An 18,814-nucleotide genomic window follows, 5' to 3' on the forward strand; every position below is an offset into this window, starting at 1 on the left:
TAGATGTAATTTAAGTAATGGGAAATATAATAAAAATAATTTAAGTATATACAAGATAAACAACAAATGATTGCTCATAAAAAATATTTGAGTACATTTTATAGTTAGGAAGTAGACATTTTAAAAAATAATGTATAATCTTTTTAAAAATTTAAGAATCTGAACCCTTGCTATTCAATTTTGAGCTATGCAAAGAAAGAATTTATTTCATTTGAATACTTATGAAATATTTTACAAATATTTTAAACTTCTGTTCTTGAGAACAATAAGCCTGTATTTAATATGCATAATCTAAGAAATTTAATACTAGAATTTTATTAATACTTATGTGATTTAAACAAAAAGCCAATTTGTGTGTGCACATGTGTGTATGTATATGTATGTTAGTGTTATCATGACCTGTTTCCTCTAGATTTATGGAATAGCCTGTTATTCTGTACTCTTTCCATCATTTTTGGTTCCAGTGCTATTGCTATATAGTATTGGTAGCATCTGAACTCATGTTAAATTTTAAAGATCACCTTAAATAATACCACTTATATTGTGTACTATGTTTGCTTCTGAAAGGAATGCAATAGTAATTTTGTTTTGGCAATTTTTAAATCTGCTTTTGTAGTTAGTATATTATAGTGGCAACATAAGTAGGACATGGAGCTGATTTAATAGAGAAGTACATTAAACCCAAATGCACTAGTTGTTCCATTAGGTCACAATGACATTTCCATTAAGTATTCTGAAGCCTATTACATTGTAATTAAATTACATGCCATTGATTTCTTCTTTTTCTGCTATCCCCCCTCCCATTCATATTGATATTACTCTGGTTGGGGAATGGAGCTGCATGTCTCCCAGACTAATTCCTCTTGGGTTTGGGGGATCTTGAAGCATGCTGGGTTTGGCATTGTTTGTTACATTCCTTTTTGGCAGTTCATCAGTATCTGTCAAATATATTGTTTGCATCAGCTTTTATCTCTAAAGTTTTTGATTGAGAAATTGACATTCCATTTCAGATACGCAGTTTTTCACTGTGCATAGTGTCTAAATGCTAAAGACTCGTGCATAAGAGTTGCTTGTTTCTCATCTAACTTTTAATGTGTGATTTAATGAACAAAGGTAGTTCTAGTAAGTATCGTGAAGATGTATTTACGTTCTTTTCTAACTCATTAACTCTATGTAAACATTTTAGTACCACTATTTGTAGCATTTATGTTGGGAGATTTTTTTCATGATTTTGTAGCTTTCTGGGCCTTTGTGTTAAGTAGGAAGAAAACATAATTATCAAATATCACTAGGTAAATATTTGATAATGCAAATGAAGCAAAACATGGTGCATCTTCCTAAAGTCATTATTTCTAACCTTATTTATAGTCTCTGAATCCTATCTTGTGAGTCAATACATGTCAAAATCACATCACTGTAGACTGAAGATAGCCATCCTGGGAGGGATATTATACTGGAAAACTTTAAAAGAGTCTTTAAATTATTTTATTTTAAGCTTCTAGTTGAAATACAAAGACTGTTTAAAGAAACAATTAATACTAAAAGTGTTATTGTATTATGATTCAGCTATGTAATCTAAAGGCTAACCATTTAAAATTGTCATTTTTCTTTGTCATTTTTGAGAAAATACAGCCTTAATTAAGGCTGTCAGTAAAAGTTCATGTAGTGTTTTAGGAACTTATAGTAGCAACTATTTTCTAATGGTACATATTTAATGACAGAAATCCATACGTACTTGCAGTTTACCTAACTACGTATTTCTAAATTATCCATTGATTTTATTTTTTACATTTGTTTATTTTTAAATACAATGGAATGTAAAAATCTTCATTCTACAATTTTTTTGTTTTATAATCTTTTTATTTGTCTGCCTTCCCCCACCACAACTTACTTTTAAAAAAGTAAATGTAGACCTGTAAATGTAGACAAGTAGAAACTAAATGTAGATAATTTGAAGTCATATTGGTAGGCAAGCCTTTTCTTACTAGTTGAAGCTATGCTACAGACTAATGTTCTGATTAGAAGAACTTACAACATAGTATGTTTTGAATTTTAGGTACAGTTTAAATGGTAATAACTTTAATTACACTGTTTATTAACTTCCATTATTCTAGCTTGGTTAATTACATAAAGGAGAGCTTAAAGAATATTATATAAATAAAGTGTTCTGTCAATATAAGTTATTTTGTGTCATAATGTCATATTTAATGTGTTTTTTTTAAATACTTGAGACATTTCAAGAGATCTGAAATAATTGCTTTTACTTGTACTTTAATTTTCCTATGTACAGTTAGAGTTTTAATGATATTTATGTCCTGAGAGGGTCAAGTGAACAAGAGTATTAATTTTAATTCTTGTGCTAAAAGGCATAGTCACTGAATACAGAAACAGAAAGACCAATAATCATTATTGTACCCCCAAAAAGGCAACAAAAGAATGCCAGGCATATAATTTTTCTGATACTTTATGAAGTATTGCTATGTTTGTTTCTTGGTTTGTTTATTTTTTGGTTTGGATATTTGTTTTGAACAGGGGAAAGTTGCCCAGACTGCGTGCATGTCAGCCTGCCAGCATCTGTCAACATCCTTAATGCAGATGCTGCTGGACAGTGAGTTAAAACAGATAAGCATGGGGGCCATTCAGCAGTTCAACTTAGATGTCATACAGTGTGAATGTAAGTACCTTTGTGGTTAAATCTCATGCATTTCTAGGAGTCTGTTTAAATCGCATGGGGAGAAAGGGTATGTGGTAGGATAGTTCGGAAAGAAGACAAGGCCTGACAGAGTTAAACTTGAAGCAGCCTTAGAGGCAAGTTCCTTCCAGGAAGAGAAAACTGTCTCAGCTTCACATTTGGGGCCTCTGGAGAGAGGCACTGAGGTGGCAGTCCTGGCAGGGGCCGTTAAAAAGATGATGAGTTTTTCCCCTTATTCCTTCTGCTCATTCCTTGCTAAGACTCTCTAAATGTTTGTTATAAATGAATGAACTTATTCTAAGTTTGCCATTCTTATTTTCCTTGTAAGTAACTTTTTAGATATTTACTGGCAGGATGATCTTAGGACCCTGCATTCCAAGTGAAGCTTCTTTTATATTCTGAATTTTATGTTTACCTTTGCCATTGTTTTTCACTTTATTTTCTTTAGGTAATGAGGTTAGCAGATTCCATAGTCTAATGTTGACATTAGCCAGTCAGCTTCATGACTGGATATACTAGCTGGTTATTAGCCTTGTCATATGTGCTTCTGGATGTGGGTTTATTACCCTCATTATATTGCCCTTAAATTATAACTCTTTAAGTGCAAAGACATCAACATATGGAGCAAGTTTTAAGCAGTACTTTCAAATGAATGGCGCACTGATTCAATGATGAAAATCCCTGGTTGACAATTCAGTCAGGCACCTTTGTTAATAAATTGAAAATCAGTGGGGCACAAGAAGGATCATAAAATACTTGTCTGAGGCAGATTTTGCAATAATATATTCTGTGTGAAAGACATTAAAAGAGTAAATGTCAGCAGATTGCAACTGAAGCAGGAGTGACAGATTTTCAAACAGATATCAAGTATTTGCCCACTGTATATAAGGCATTCACCTTAGAAAAACCATAATTAATATTAAAAAGAATAATTATGTAGGCTCTTTGATCAAAATCAATTGTTTATTACATATAAACACACAATAAATTGAAAGCTTTTAAGAACCTATTTTAAAAAAGAGAGAGAGAGAGAAATCCTTCTCTACAAAGCAAAAGAAAGATAGTTTTTCCCTAGGGAAGAGGGGATTTCATTTCCTTTCCTAAAAAGCATTTCTAATTTTCTGTAATTAGAAAACCTTTATTATATTTATTTTTCAAAATAAAACTAGTATTTACAAAATACTTATTTTGTATTTACAAAAACATTACCCAAGTAACATTCTTTTTTTTTACATGTTTACAAGCTCAAAGTAATTGTTATTCTACAAATGGTTTAAAACTTATTTCCTAAAGTTCTTTAAAAGTTGTCCTATGAGATCATCCCTGTGTGAATTACTTATATAAATATCTTACAGAAATATTCCTTGAGGCATTTTGTATTATTATATCTTTAATGTGGATTCAAGTAATTCGATGGTTGAATTGTTTATTGGCATTTGGTTGTGTCTTCTCAATTAGAGTTTTTGTTCAAAAATGGAAATTACTGTTTGACTAGGCAACTTTAGGTATTTAGACCCTCTTTCTGTTCTTTTAGCTCTCTCCACGAGGGGCTAGTCTAACTGTATTTAAAGAAAGGCACATTAAAAACCACATCTTTGCCTCTCTGCCCTGCCATAGGACACCTTCTACCTTTTGTTACTTTGGGGGGAGTTACTAATGGCCCCTTTTAAAATGCTTATGTTTTCTTAAAGGACTAACCCGCTGGCCCCCCCTTCTCACTCACACACTCCTTTATCTACCTTGAAATCCTCCCTAAATAACCCTACCAAGTTTTGTCCAGCTGTTCTTGAACATCCAGTTGGGGGTATTAACTACTCTCCAGAAAATAAGTTTTCATGTAATACATCACTCTTCCCGTTTCTTACATTGAGCTGAATCACTGTCCCTAAACTTCTCTTGACAGACCTAGTTCTACATTCGGGCTGGAGTCACTTTGAGTCTATACTGTGCCTTTGTGCAAGTTAGAAAAGGCTCCCCACTATAAGGAAATTGCCCTGCAGAGTTTTCCCTTTTGCATGAATTAGAAAAAGTTTACCCTTTTCCCAACCATATGGCTTATCAAGTGAAATGTGAGTTGGATTTCCGTCTTCCCTTTCCCAGCTCCTCTCCTTAGCTGGGCAGCCATGTGTAGTGAGCAGTCTGACAACTGTAGCAGTTCCTCTTAGATTCGGACGGAAGAAAACAAATCCTCATGCTCAAGGATGAAAACTGCTTATATAGCCTTTTGAATCTTCTGAAGGCCGGGAAACAACAATTCATCTTATTGTTCCCAGTGATATGACTTTAGATACAAAGCTCTTTGAACAAACTGGTTTGACTACCTTCTGATTAATTGTCTGATATCCAAAGTTGAATACATAGACACTCAAGTGTGGGGGAACCAGCATAATATGAAGCTGGACTATCAAATTACGTTGTTCTATACTCTGGACTTTGTAAGTAAAGCCCAAACGGTTATTATCTTTTGTGGTTGCCATAGTATACCCTTGAATCATTGAAGCTGTAATGTTATAAACATCTCTGTTTCCCTTTTTGCTATTGTTAAGCTCTGTTTTTTTCTTATCCTATACTTGTATATTGTTTTTTGTTTTACAGTTTTAAGATTATCCTTATTAAATTTTAAGATTCATCTCATACCTAGCTGATTGAGATCTTTTTTGAGGGCAGGGAGCCCACAACCCAGGCGTGTTTCATGACTGGAGATTGAACCAGCAACCCTTTGGTTCACAGCCCACACTCAGTCCACTGAGCCAAACCAGTCAGGGCTGATAGAGATCTTTTTATATCACAATTTAATATTATCTACAGATTCATAATCATATTTTTTACATATTTAAGGTCATTAGCAAAATGTTAAACAAAACCTAATGTCTATAACCTGAAATACAGTACATCAGCGGTCCTCAAAACAGGGCCCCCAGATGAGCAGCAGCAGTATCACTTGTTAGAAACGCAGATTCTTGGAGCCCACCTGCTGAATCGGGATTTCTGGGTACAGGACCCTTCAGTTTCTCTTTGAATAGGCCCTCCAGGTGGTTCTGATGCACAGCAATGTCTGAGAACCACAACATTAAGTGGACCTCCCCTTCATATTGACTTAGATCCATTATTCAGAATTTTATGGGTATCTTAAGATTTTTTAGGCTGATTGGTAATTCCCTAATTGAATCTAATAGTTTTGTTCCGTTATGAACAACTTTGTCAGATACCATACTGGAGATAGGGATAATAATGACCATTGATTTTTTTCCTCATACACCAGTCTTATTGGACTTTCAAAGAAGAAAATTATACTGCTCTATTTCATAAACCCGTATTGACTCATAGTAATTACTTTCTCTTAAAAGAGGCTTAGAATCCATTGCTTAAAAGTCTGTGACTATTCCTTGGGATTAACATAAAATCCTACTAGTCAATTTTATGCTAGCGAGAGAGTCACAGTCCAAGGAAGTCAGGGATCAGGGATTGGGAGCTGGAGACCATGAACTACCAAAGATCCTGGGCAACTCAAAAAAGGCTTCAGTCAAAATAGTTAAGCAAGAAGAGGTGAGTGTGAAATATAAAGATCAAGAATGGCCTTTATTCTGAGTTATAGTTCTTTTTATTTGGTTTGATCAGAAAGCAGAATATGCCCTGGCTTGTGTGGCTCAGTGGATTGAGTGCCAACCTGTGAACCAAAGGGTCGCTGGTTCAATTCCCAATCAAAGCACAGGTCAACCAGATCCCCAGTAGGGAGCATGCGAGAGGCAACCACACATTGATATTTCTCTCCCTCTCTTTCTCCTTCCTTTCCCCTCTCTTTAAAAATAAATAAATAAAACCTTTTAAAAAAAGAAAGCAGAATGTTTATATTTCCATCTTCTTACTTTGTAAAAACATTATACATATAGTTCCCCGGCCTCAGAATGTCAGTCCATACAGAGAAATAAATAGCACATCTAGTCAAAGTTGGGGAGATGGAAAGTTGGAAATAATTTCCTTGCATCATTCAGCCGTATGCTTTTAGTTTTTGTTTGTTTTGTTTTGAGAGGGTTGTTTGTTTTGTTTTGTTTCTTCTGTTGATGAAAGAATTAGCACTGACCCACCCATGTGCTCACTTGTTTTTTGAAACAGTGTGTTGGTGCCCTTTCTTGTGTGACACACATACTTGTTGAGTCAGACTAGCTTGAACTAAAATTTCAGTCTGTAACTGAATTACTTTCCATGTAAATTTAGCTGATTTATGGGAAGATTCAATATTTAAGGAGAACCTGTTACCTGTAATAGACTGGAAAATCAAAGATACGTCAGGCTTCCAAGATTTCACAGTCTATTTGGTAGGAGAAGAGACAGACATACTAATAACCATAACAGAACATAAATTCTTCATAGAAGTATATATTGTGGAGAGGGAGCAATTAATTCCACATGCTATGGGGTTGAAAAGATTGACTATAATAGTAAAATTTGAGCTGGATCTTGAAGGATGAGTAAGATTGCATCTAACGCAGGGAAGGGCAGTCTGAGCAGAGGGAATGGCATACACAAAAGCACTGTGATGATAGAATGCTTAGGGAATCCTCAAACAGGCTTGTGTGTCTAGGCTACAGATGCATTATAAAAGTATTGAAAGATATGGCTGAAAAAAGTTAAGACTCCTGAATGGTTTATTTAATAAGCAATAGAGATCCACTGAAGCTTTTTAATTGGGACTGTGACATGATGAAATCTTTGTCATAGAAGGTAACTCTGTGTCATGTGGAAATTGAACTAAAAGGAGGAAGATACAGAAGTAGCAAAACCTGTTAAAAGACTATTGAACTGAGCTGGCAGGGAACTCAGTTGGTTAGAGCATCATCCTCATACTCCAAGTTTGCAGGTTTGATCCTTGGTCAGGGCACACACAAGAAGCAACCGGTTATTGCATCTATAAGTTGAATAACAAATTGATGTCCCCACCCCCTCTCCTTTCCTCTCTCTCTAAAAATCAATAATTTTTAAAAAAAGATTTACAAATTGTGGTTTTTTCTTAAAGACTATTGAACTTTTCCATGTGAAGGATCAAAATATCTTGACTTCGGGCAGTGGTAATGAAGAGAATAGGATGAATTCCAGACGGAGGAAGGAAAACACAAAATTAGCGAATAAGTAAAGGTACAATTTGATATGATTAAGGTGGTTTGAATTAGAGAACCACAGTGGAAGAGACCTAGGAAGGTGGGGTGTGAAGAGAGAAAGAAAAAGGGATAGAAAAGTTTAAACACAAGGATAGATAGTTAAATTAAATTCAACACCGAATTTGTAATTGTAGGGACCCTGCAGAATTCTGTGCTCATAGGATATTTGTTGACTAAGTGAACAAATTAACAAATCAGGAAGTCTCTATAATCTACACTTGTCTCTTCTAGAGTTCAACTTTTTTTGGTAAGGTCAGATGATACAGCTGTACTTTAACTTGAGACCATTTAACTTCTTGATATAGACATAACTGATCTTTTATACAATTTCACATTGATAACCTGTAAACTTCATTTGTTTTTAGCTAAACAGTCATAGTAGCTTTAACATTTTTATGGGATTGTTTTCGCTTCCTTTTTTTGTCATTTTTCTTTGGATCTTTTTTTTGTTTTGTTTTGTTCTTCTTTAACCCATACTAGGTCGAACTTGATAAAATGTCTGAGTTCAGGAATGTAGAATCATATGCAATTATATAGAACTTTTTTTAAGTGCTTTCAAATCAGTCTTAGGACATGCCAGGAAGTTGAAACCATGGTTTCAGTCCTCACTCTGCCTATATTTTGGGCAAGTGGCTTTGAATAAACCATTCAGCAATCTGGAGGCCTCAATTTTTCCTTGAAATATGGTGTTTGGAATCATAATTCCCAAGATATATCCTTGTTCTAAGATACAGACACAGCAAAATTTAAGGCAAAGGAGAGTGTGGGTCTTTGGAATCATACATTAGTTAATTCCTTCATATATACTACGTCCTTGGTGTTTAGTACCTTTTCTGTTTAAGCCCAGTGGGGAGGCAGTCATTAAATAGCTGCAGTGATAAATATAATGCTGAATTGTTAAATTCTACGAAATTATATGGTGCTGTGAGAAAGTGTAAGTAGCAGACCTAATTTAGATAAAAAGTTGTAGAGGTTGAAAATGATAGGTAGAGTCTGTGTGTGAATGAAGTAGAGACTTCTGGTTAACTTGACCATAACCATAATAATGCTATAGATAACTCTGTGGTTGGAGAAGTCAGGCTGTCATCAGGGAAACACATACTTTGGAAAGGCAAATAGAGTCCCCTCCAAAAGTTGCATCGAACTTTTGATCCTATTAGAGATTTTGTGTGAATTCAAAAGAAATCACTTCCTAGATGGAGGAGCATTTGCAAAGGTCAGCATGAAGATGGTGTCCTGAATCCGTGTATGTGTTTTGTTTTATATTCATTAAAAGCCTGTTATCTACTGGGCAACAATATAGGTACCTTCCTTACAAATGCAGCTGTGTTGAGGAAAAGATCAAAGTGTCCTCTTAAGCTCCTATAAAGGTATCTCAGAAATTCTTACATCACTAACAAAATGTATAATATTTCCAAAGCATCGGGGATGAGAAAGATTTGAAGCACTCAGAGTAGGTCTGGAATGTACTTTTTTATGCATTCTACAGAAATACTTAAATGAGGTACCAGCTCCTAAGAGCTTAACATCTTAAGTCTCTAGGCACTAGAAAAGGTCCAGATTAAAGAGAACAGGCATCTGTTTAAGGGGTGAGTTATTGAGGAATTGGTGAATCTCTAGGTGTGATGACCTTTGTCTTTAATCATTTTTTGGATAAAGACTTAACCCACTTCCAAAAAAAAAAGGTGAAGCCTATTTATAAATTTTGTGTGTGTGTGACAGTGACCTGAAGGCCTCTGATGCTAGCCTTGAAAAAGACCCATGCCCCAAAATGAAAGGATTCAGGGAAAATTGTGTGGATGATATAAGAAGAATATTTAAGTGTCATTTTAAAAAATAAGTTGGGTGCTTACTTTTAGTATTATACTTTTTGGCTATCTGAATTTATTCCTGCTTTTAATGGCATTTAAGACACCAGATTGAGGCTACTTTGCCCATGTTTGTCTCCAAGAAAGGGAGAGGACTAGATACCACTTTATGTAAAAGTAGGGTGTGAATGTGGTGGGCCAACTGGTCCAAGGGGCTTGCATCCCACTGCTGCCAACCACATGTAACAGAATGTGTATACATCTAAGGGCTAAGAATTGTAAGACCCTTGATTTCCAGGCATAAGTTCTTCTTCACCAGCAGAAGAACCACTAGATGGTGCTCTTAGTCATCCATTCTAGTGACACATCTGGGGAAACAGGATACTTTCTTTGCTGAGCCAAAATGTGAGTTCTAACTAGCAGCTTTAAGTCTTAAGATCTAGCAAGAAAATGATCAGAAATCTGTTCACTATGAAGACTATTTGACATTTACATTCAGTCCTTTATTTAGTTATAAAATTATTTCATTTTATATGATCCTGCTTTGTCATCCACAATCAGAGTATTGAGACTTTAGCCTTCTCACCCTTTCTTTCAATCTTTTGTCAATCTTTTTTTGACTCCATGGATACTCTTTCTTTGCTTTTCTCCACCCCCTGACAATTCTTCTCACCCCATGTAGATGTTTTCCAAATAACACATATTCTTTACTTTACAGGGAAGATAACTATCTGCCTAGGATAAAATTGTTCAAGGACTTATCCCTCTGCATTTAATTGCAGGAAAAGTTTGTATTTTCATGCCAGGATAAGTATGTACACAGTCTGACTTCTTAGCAATTTTTTTTCTCCTCTACATCTGAGTATAGCTCCTGAGGGCAGGAAGGGCCTATTTTCCTACTTTACAGGAACAAAAATTGTTTTTTATATATATAACAATTTTCATTATATATAAACATATATTAATATATATAAATACCTCATATTTTTGCCTACAGATATTCTTTATTTATTCTCTTAAACTTCATAGATTGCCAGTTTAGAAGACATTTTTTGATCATTACAATCACAGCTCACACATATATATTATGTTTTGTTTTCATTTTCATATAAATGTATTCTTCCCAGTTAGGGTGATATAGCAAAGTTTTACCCTCTTGTTCCAAAAGACCTTCCAAGTAAGACCAGACACCTCCCTCTCTAGTCTTTCTTTTATTAGAGTATTTTTAAACTTGAAATAATTTATGAAGTTTCATATTCTAGCAGAAAAGAAGAGGAAATGAATATACTATGGAATTAATTTCTTTTTGAAAAGGAAATTGTCAAGTTCGAGGCATTAAGAGAAAAAACACAAAAATTTAGATAAGCTTTTTAAGAAACAAACAAAAAGCCCAAAATTTTAGAAAGCCTGGAAACGATTTTTAAATTTGTTATCAGAAGACCAACTGCAGCATGGTGTTCCTTCTACTCTGGCAGTAGAAGCTGTGGAGTGAATTTTGCCATGACATGTTTCCTGCCAAGATCCTGCGTCAAAATCTCGGACACAGTAGTTTTTGGAATCCCCAGATCAGCTTCTAATTCTCACACTGTCAGTCTCTGATCTTTGTTGATTGCAGCCCGTACACGTTCAACATTCTCAGGTGTTCTGCTTGTTGCAGGCCTTCCAGAACATCGGTCACTTTCAACAGATTGTCGACCATCTTTGAAGCGTTCGTACCACACTTTTATTTGCGTTGCACTCATTGCATCATCCCCAAAAGCCTTCTAAGTCATCCAAATAATTTCCTCAGAGGAATGTTCAAGCTTAATGCAAAATTTGATGCAGATTCATTGCTCTACTTGCTTAGGTATTTTGAATGCTATGGCCACATAGTACACATACTCACTCAATGGTGTCTACCACCCGCACTGACTATCCAGTGAAGTTGTCATTCTTCATGCATGTGCATTCCAGTCCACTCTCCTTGGCTGCCAAGTTACATTGATGTTGTACAAACTGTTCACATTATATTAACAGTGGCTGGACTTTTTCTAGACAAACCTCATATATTCCTTACCTTAGGAGAGTTGATGGTCTGGTACAAAGACCCAGATAGATAAACAATTACAAGATGTCAAAACGGGTACTGTGGCCCTGGCTGGTGTGGCTCAGTGGATTGAGCACTGGCCTGCAAACCCCACGGCCACCGGTTCAATTCCCAGTCAGGGCACATGCCTGGGTTGTGGGCCAGGTCCCACCCAGATTGGGGGGCATATGAGAGGCAACCATACATTGATCTTTCTCTCCCTTTCTTTTTCCCTCCACCTCTGTCTAAAAAATAAATAAATAAAATCTTTTTTAAAAAGTGGGTGGTATATTTAGGCAGTGCACAGAAAGCTGCAGTAAACACAGGGGAGGGACCTAACCCATTCTGCGGGGCAGTAGAAGTTTTCTATAGAATATAGTGATTGAATGGAAGGATAAGTAAGAGTTATTCAATGGAAAAGAAGAAGCAGAAGGATGTTCCAGGCAGAAGTATCAAAGGTAATGTGGAAAGAGACTGTGACATATGTAAGGAGATGCAGGTAGTTTGGTATAGAGATTAAAAGGTGCCCCTAGGGAAGTGGTAAAAGATGAGTCTCGGGAGATACGCAAAGGCCGGGTTATAAAGGATCTTAATTGTCTTGCTTTGTTGTGAAAGCGATGGAGAACCATTGAAAGATGTTAAGCTCTGAAGCGACACAAATCACATGTACATTTTCTTTTCTTTTTTTTTTAATAATTTTATTTATTTATTTTCAGAGAGGGACGGGAGAGAGAGAGAGAGAGAGAGAGAAACATCAATGTGCAGTTGCTGGGGGTCATGGCCTGCAACCCAGACATGTACCCTGACTGGGAATCAAACCTGTGACACTTTGGTTCACAGCCCACGCTCAATGCACTGAGATACCCCAGCCAGGGCCACATGTTTCCATAAGGCACACTGGGAAAAGTGGACAGAGAGGTGGCACACAAGAAACAGGGGGACAAGACTGAAGTGTATTTTAGTAATCCAAGGAAGAAATGATGATAGTTTGAATATGGTAGAGACAGATTCAGACTCAAGATATTTTTGAAGGTAGAAACAACATAATTGGTTGCCTGCATTGGACAAAAATTAAGCCATTGATAAATTGAATTGTATATAATTACAAATGTTCTCTTTGCCAGATTATCAGACTGCTCAATTGCCTCCTGTTTCTAAAAAAAAATAATTTTTTTTTTGAGAAAAAGTCCTGAGAGCTATGAACTAGTGAGTTTCACTCCCATATTGGTTAGGGTTTTGTGAGAGAGGTAAAAGATGAGAGGCTGAACACTTAATCATATTCTGGGTCAGCCAGGAGGTCTGAATTAACTATGTGATCCTGGGCAAGTCACCTCACATTTATTGTTCTATGCTATAAAATGAAGAACTGGATAACTTTTTAAGATTTTATTTATTTATTTATTTTAGAGAGAGGGGAAGGAACAGAGAAAGAAAGGGAGGAAGATATCTGATGTGCTAGAGATATATCAGTCAGTTGCCTCTCACATGCCCCCAACTGGGGACCTGGCCTGCAACTCAGGCCTGTGCCCTGACTGGGATTCAAACTGCCGACTTTCTCATTCACAAGCTGGTGCTCAGTCCACTGAGCCACACTAGCCCAGGCAGAACTGGGTAACTTTTAAACTGAGCCTTCAAAGGACTGATGGAGGTATTTCAAAGAGGATATCTCTTCTAGCTGCAAGAATTTATGCCCTGTTCACTAAAATAAATTATTGTGATGATCAAAGCAGATAGTGTGTGAGAAAGTACTTTGTAAATTTAAAGTGCTACATAAGTTTATGGCACTTATAATTTTGACACTAAGCTCTTTGGTGTAATGCCAAGCAATGGGGCTTAAACTATACTATCTTAAACAGGAACTGAAGGAGAAGAAAAATGACACATTATTTTCAGTGCAGAAAAACTTTGGGAGATTAAGTAGCTAGTAATTGCAAATATAATTGAAATTGAGCTGATTTTTATGCCTCATATATAAAGTAAGCCTCCTTGGGTTATAAAAAGCCCTTAGTTTTGTATGCATGTGTATGTATATGTGGTGATGGTAGAAGCAAAGCTAACATTTACAGCCTTGGTTAGAAACCAGGTCTAACCAAGTTCTAAATTCATGGTTAACTCTTACTTGCAAACAGTAGCCTAGGAGGGTGGCCAAAAAAGCCAACAATGTGCTGACTGGTCCTAAGAAAGGGTTTTTAAAAATTAAAAGACACCTTTCCTTTTAATAGGCTATTATAATGTTGCTTATTTTTTTCATTAAGATCTGATAGTACTAGAGAAAGGCAACTCAGTTATCTGGGACACGTTAGGGGATAGTGGGGTTGCCACACTGTGAGATTGTGCCATTTTTCATTGTATGAAAAAACAGTGATGTGAATAAATTATACTAAATAATGAAAAGTTTGTCTAGATTTGCTCAATAAATCTTAGTTTTCTGGAAATAGAGGGCCTGAGAAAGGTGAGTAGTCACCTACCTAATGGGCATAACTACAACCTAGCAGAGAACCAAGAAGGAGGGGTGTGGGGGAAGTGGTCTGCCTCTGAGTAATCAAAAGGTCATTCACACTGAAAAGGTACACTCTATATATATACTCAAAGGCATATGTAAAACCCATTCACACTGCTTGTGGGAGGGGCTCTTGCTCAGGCTTATTTGCTTGTTCTTTAGACACTTAGCAGCTCAAGAATATTAAAGATAGCATGCTAGTAAGAGGTGAGTGAGAGAACAAGGAGAAAGAATTTATGTTAAAACTGCAGAAGAGTTAGAAAAAAAATTAAGCCAGACACAATTCACACATTGCAGCATTCTGAGCTATTTAATGTAATAATAATAGAAAATAGTTCTTAATACCATAGCAGTCCTGGAAATGTATTCTAAGAATTAAAAAGTAGATTTTTTTCTTTTTTTGACTTTCTGTAGGTTTTCTTTTAAAAAAATTGAGGTATCCTTTACATTCATTATATTAATTTCAAGTACACAATAGAGTGATTTGATATTTGTGCATGTAAGAATGGTTTTAATGGTGATCCAGATAATTAAGAAAAGTTCAAATATCATTTAGTATAATCCAAAAAGGGGGGAAGTATTATATTATACTTTAAAATTTAATCAAAAATGCTTAAGATAAAAAAAAGAGTTTTGATGCTGAGAGTAAAACTTATCATCTTAAAAATAACAGCAACAAAAACATTCTGAATTCTTCATACCTTATAAATGCCAGACCAGTTAAGCTGTGCTAGGCTTTATATACTTTTTATTTTTAATTGTTGATTTTGAGCCTTTCTAAACTGTATTTTATATAGAATACACTAAACTTAAGAAGTACTTTTATTATTCCAAGAATGAAATTGCTGAAAATTGAAATAGTTTCTAAAACATTGGCTCAGATCAGTTCACAAGTGGAAAATCTGTAATGTTCTCTAAGAAAACCCAGATATTGATGGGGAGGAAGAATGATCGCAGGCATTCCTGTTCTTATCAGAGCAGGTTAGTGTAAAATAATGGGCTCTTTTTTATGAGCCAAGTCTTTTGTCTTCAAAAGCATTAGCATTGGGTTTGTCTTCATGTTAACTAAACAAGCTATGTATTACAATGTTTTAGGTACAAAAAATGTTGAAAAAATCTTTTGAAATATGTTTTTAATCTTTTGTTGATATATCTTTTAATTTTAAAAAAAGTATGGTTCTTTTATGGAAGAATTATTAACAGATCCGAACAAACATTCCTACATCATCCCATTTTGCTACTTAGAACATTTTACCTGTTGTCTGCCTATAAAGCTGACTTCTTACGTGTCTGCCTGTTACTGCTGTTAGTTAGAGGTAGGATTTTTATAGAGCATATTCTGTAACAAAGCAGACGTTTTGAGATATGCTGACAGCCATGGAATTGGTGTAGTTTCAAAATGCTTCTATAATCGTTCACCTAAGGCTAAAAAGAGTCAGAAAACTTCTCTTGATTGAAGTATATTACTACCTTGAACTTCGTGTAGGATAACCATTCTAAATTTATTGTAATTAAGGATTATAGTGATTAAATGGCAGATTAGAAGTTTAAAATTATTAAAATATTTGTGGTAATGGGTGTGGAGAACGTTCTTAGTAGTGGAAATTGAGGGTTATAAATAGTCTTCATTTGAAATGGTTACGTGTAAATATTATAATACATTTGTAATGAGTAGAAATTAATTTAGTGGTTAGACCCTTGTATATTTTGTAATCTTGTTTTCCTTCTTCTTCTTTTTTTTTAACAGTGTTTGCCAGCTCTGAACCTGTGCCAGGATTCCAAGGAGAGACCCTGCAGCTAGCATTCATTGACCTCAGACAAGTAAGATGTAATAATGTACTTCGCATTTATTGCCTTCTACCCCTTGCCTTTTAAAAAATGCTACAGGAATGCTTGTTTGCCTTGAAACAACCTGTCTTGAGAAAAGTGCCTCTTTGATAACTACATATTTAGCCTTTCTTTCTGAAAATTCATTCAGTGCCTCTGCTTCAAGGAGCATTCTCATTGGTGAATATTTAATGTAATTATTATCTGCTAGGCACATGACTAAATAATGACTTTCTACTTTGATTTAATGACATTTGAATTTTAAGTTATTTCTTAATGATTTCATGGTCATGTATGAAAATTGGTGGTGTAGAACATTAGTGTCAGAACCCAAGTTACATAAATGTAAATTGTTACAAACTACAAAGGAGCCTCTTGCTTAAAATTTTGTCAGTGGTAAAGAATGCTATTTTCATAAATTTTCTATATGCCTTCAGAAAGGATAAAACTAAAAAGGTAATTATACATTTATATAATTCTTTTCTAGGGCATAATTCATAGTGTGGTAACAAATATGATAATTTTTAAATCTCTCCTATTCATTTTACTACTCTTTAACACCTCTACCCTATTGTCATTTTCTTTATTTTCCTCCTGTTACCTTTTTTTCCATCTCCTCCATAGTTTTTCTTCTTATTCCTTTCTTCTTTCTTTCCCCTCCACCTTTTTCTTTCTCTTTCTTAATCCTAGGATTAAGGAGCTTAATAAAGCTGGGAGGCACAAGAGTGTGGAGGAGGGGTGGGTCCAAGTGAGAGGGCTCAGGAGTGCTAGAGTTGACAACAGGAGTGACTGCCGCCCTTGGCAAGAAGAACCAAGTGGAGATGGAATTAAAACAAAGACACTGTGGTCTACTTATGGTCCCATCTCCTCTGGGGAGTAGAGATGACTGGAGATGAGGCTCCACCACTGGTATGAATAGACTTCACCACAGTGATGTTTAGAGGAGGGCCCATTTGAGCAGTTAAGGAGCTCTGAACTGAGGGAATGTTTGAGAGTAGAGCTCTTTTTGCTCTAATTCCAAACTAGTGTTCAGCAGATATTTATGAGCTACCATGTTCTGATTATTTAGAGAGGGGAGGTGTGGTTGGAATAGACAGAAAGGTAATATAAGAAATAGTTTCATCCTTATAGAGCTTTAAAATCCTTTAGACAAGCAAAACACCCACGATTTGGTCAGGAATATTTTTATTTATTTATTTATTTATTTTAAGGTTTTATTTATTTATTTTTAGAGAGATGGGAAGGGGGCAAGAGGGAGAGAAACATCGACTGGTTGCCTTGCACAAGCCACCAACCAGGGACCTGGCCTACAACCCAGGCATGTGCCCTGACTGGGAATAGAACCAGCAACCCTTTGGTTCTCAGTCTGGTGCTCAACCTGCTGAGCCACACCAGCCAGGGCTGGTTAGGAATATTTATGAGACAGTGAGTCATATAGAAATAAATGGTATATAGCCTCAAGTCTGATTTAGAAGGAAACTGAAAAAGCCATTCCTGTCTCTCAATTGTGTTTGTAAAACACTGAACTTAAAAAATTTATTCATATTTATTTTTGTTGGCAAGCAGTGTTCATGCACCTGTGATGCCAAACAAGGAACACTTATGAATGGCCCAGATCTCTGGATGATTCGCCTCACTAAATGGGGGAAGATAGTAGAAAATGAAAAAGATAGACTCTGAATTTCCACTCCAGTTTACCAGAATGTTATTTCTATTGAAGGTAGATCCATTTCCTTTAGAAGGTATTCTCTCTCTTACAGTCTTATTACCCTGAACAAGATGATCTAATATAGAAAACTGAGTCCTTTTGCAAGTTGGAAATAGGTTTCATTGTATATTCACTTCCCAGTGAGGTTATGGCCACTTACTGGGGTAAGTTTCCCTATTGCAATAATATGAAGTGTTCTCTAATCCAAAGAATATGTGACTTGAAAATCGCTCCCATTACATACAAATAATGCGTTCACAGAAATTTGACATTTAGCCCTGGCTGGTGTGGCCCAGTGGATTGAGTGCCGGCCTGCGAACCAAAGGGTCGTCGGTTCCATTCCCAGTCAGGGCACACGCCTGGGTTTCAGGCCAGGTGCCCAGTGGGGGGCCGTCGAGAGGCAACTACTCATTGATATTTCTCTCTCTCCTCCTCCTCCCTCTCTTCCCCTCTCTAAAAATAAAAATAAAATCTTTTTAAAAAATGTATTTAAAAAAAAGAAAATTTGACAATAAATTTATATGTGATATTTTCTCAGTTTTGTATGACTTTGTATGGTGTTAACTACTCTGTAATCTCACTGTAGGATTATGAATAACACCACATAATTTATGAAACTGTTGATGAGGATTCTGTTTCCTTGATTTGTCCAGATAAGTGGTTGGTTTAATGCAGATTAAAACTCTGATCCCAAGTACTTTCTTCCTTCAAAGACTGTCATCATTTGACAGTTAAGGCCTCTTTACATGCATATAGCTCACTAGGGAATTGTTATTAAGCCACACTTATAAATATTAATAAACATCTCAAGTCTTTTTGGTTGAATTTACTTTTCAAGTGTGTGCACTTAGAGGCATTAAGTCCTGGTTGACTTTTCCTCATCAATGTAATTTCTTTAAGAGACTTTTAAGTGAATAAAAAAATCTATTATGAAATATTTAGAATTCTGAAATCTATCATAACACATGTAGAACTGTTAAAAGATCTGTATAGAAATGGCCCTGGCTGGTGTGGCTCAGTGGATTGAGTGCTGGCTTGCGAACCCACAGGTCACCGGT

At 35.7% G+C, this 18,814-nt stretch overlaps 1 protein-coding gene across 2 annotated transcripts in view; it reads left to right on the forward strand.

Annotated features, from left to right (window-relative positions):
- The window catches only part of EXOC6 (exocyst complex component 6), a 173,071-nt gene that overhangs the window by 121,918 nt on the left and 32,339 nt on the right, over positions 1–18,814 (forward strand). For both annotated transcript variants that reach the window (XM_045854451.1, XM_045854452.1), the window contains 2 exons: positions 2,533–2,674; positions 15,969–16,042. In XM_045854451.1, the coding sequence (XP_045710407.1) occupies positions 2,533–2,674; positions 15,969–16,042 (216 nt within the window). The remainder of the gene's footprint in view (positions 1–2,532; positions 2,675–15,968; positions 16,043–18,814) is intronic.

This window comes from Phyllostomus hastatus, unplaced genomic scaffold (assembly GCF_019186645.2).
Source record: "Phyllostomus hastatus isolate PE091 unplaced genomic scaffold, TTU_PhHast_1.1 phas_scaffold_1066, whole genome shotgun sequence".
In the NCBI taxonomy this organism is placed as follows: Eukaryota; Metazoa; Chordata; class Mammalia; order Chiroptera; family Phyllostomidae; genus Phyllostomus; species Phyllostomus hastatus.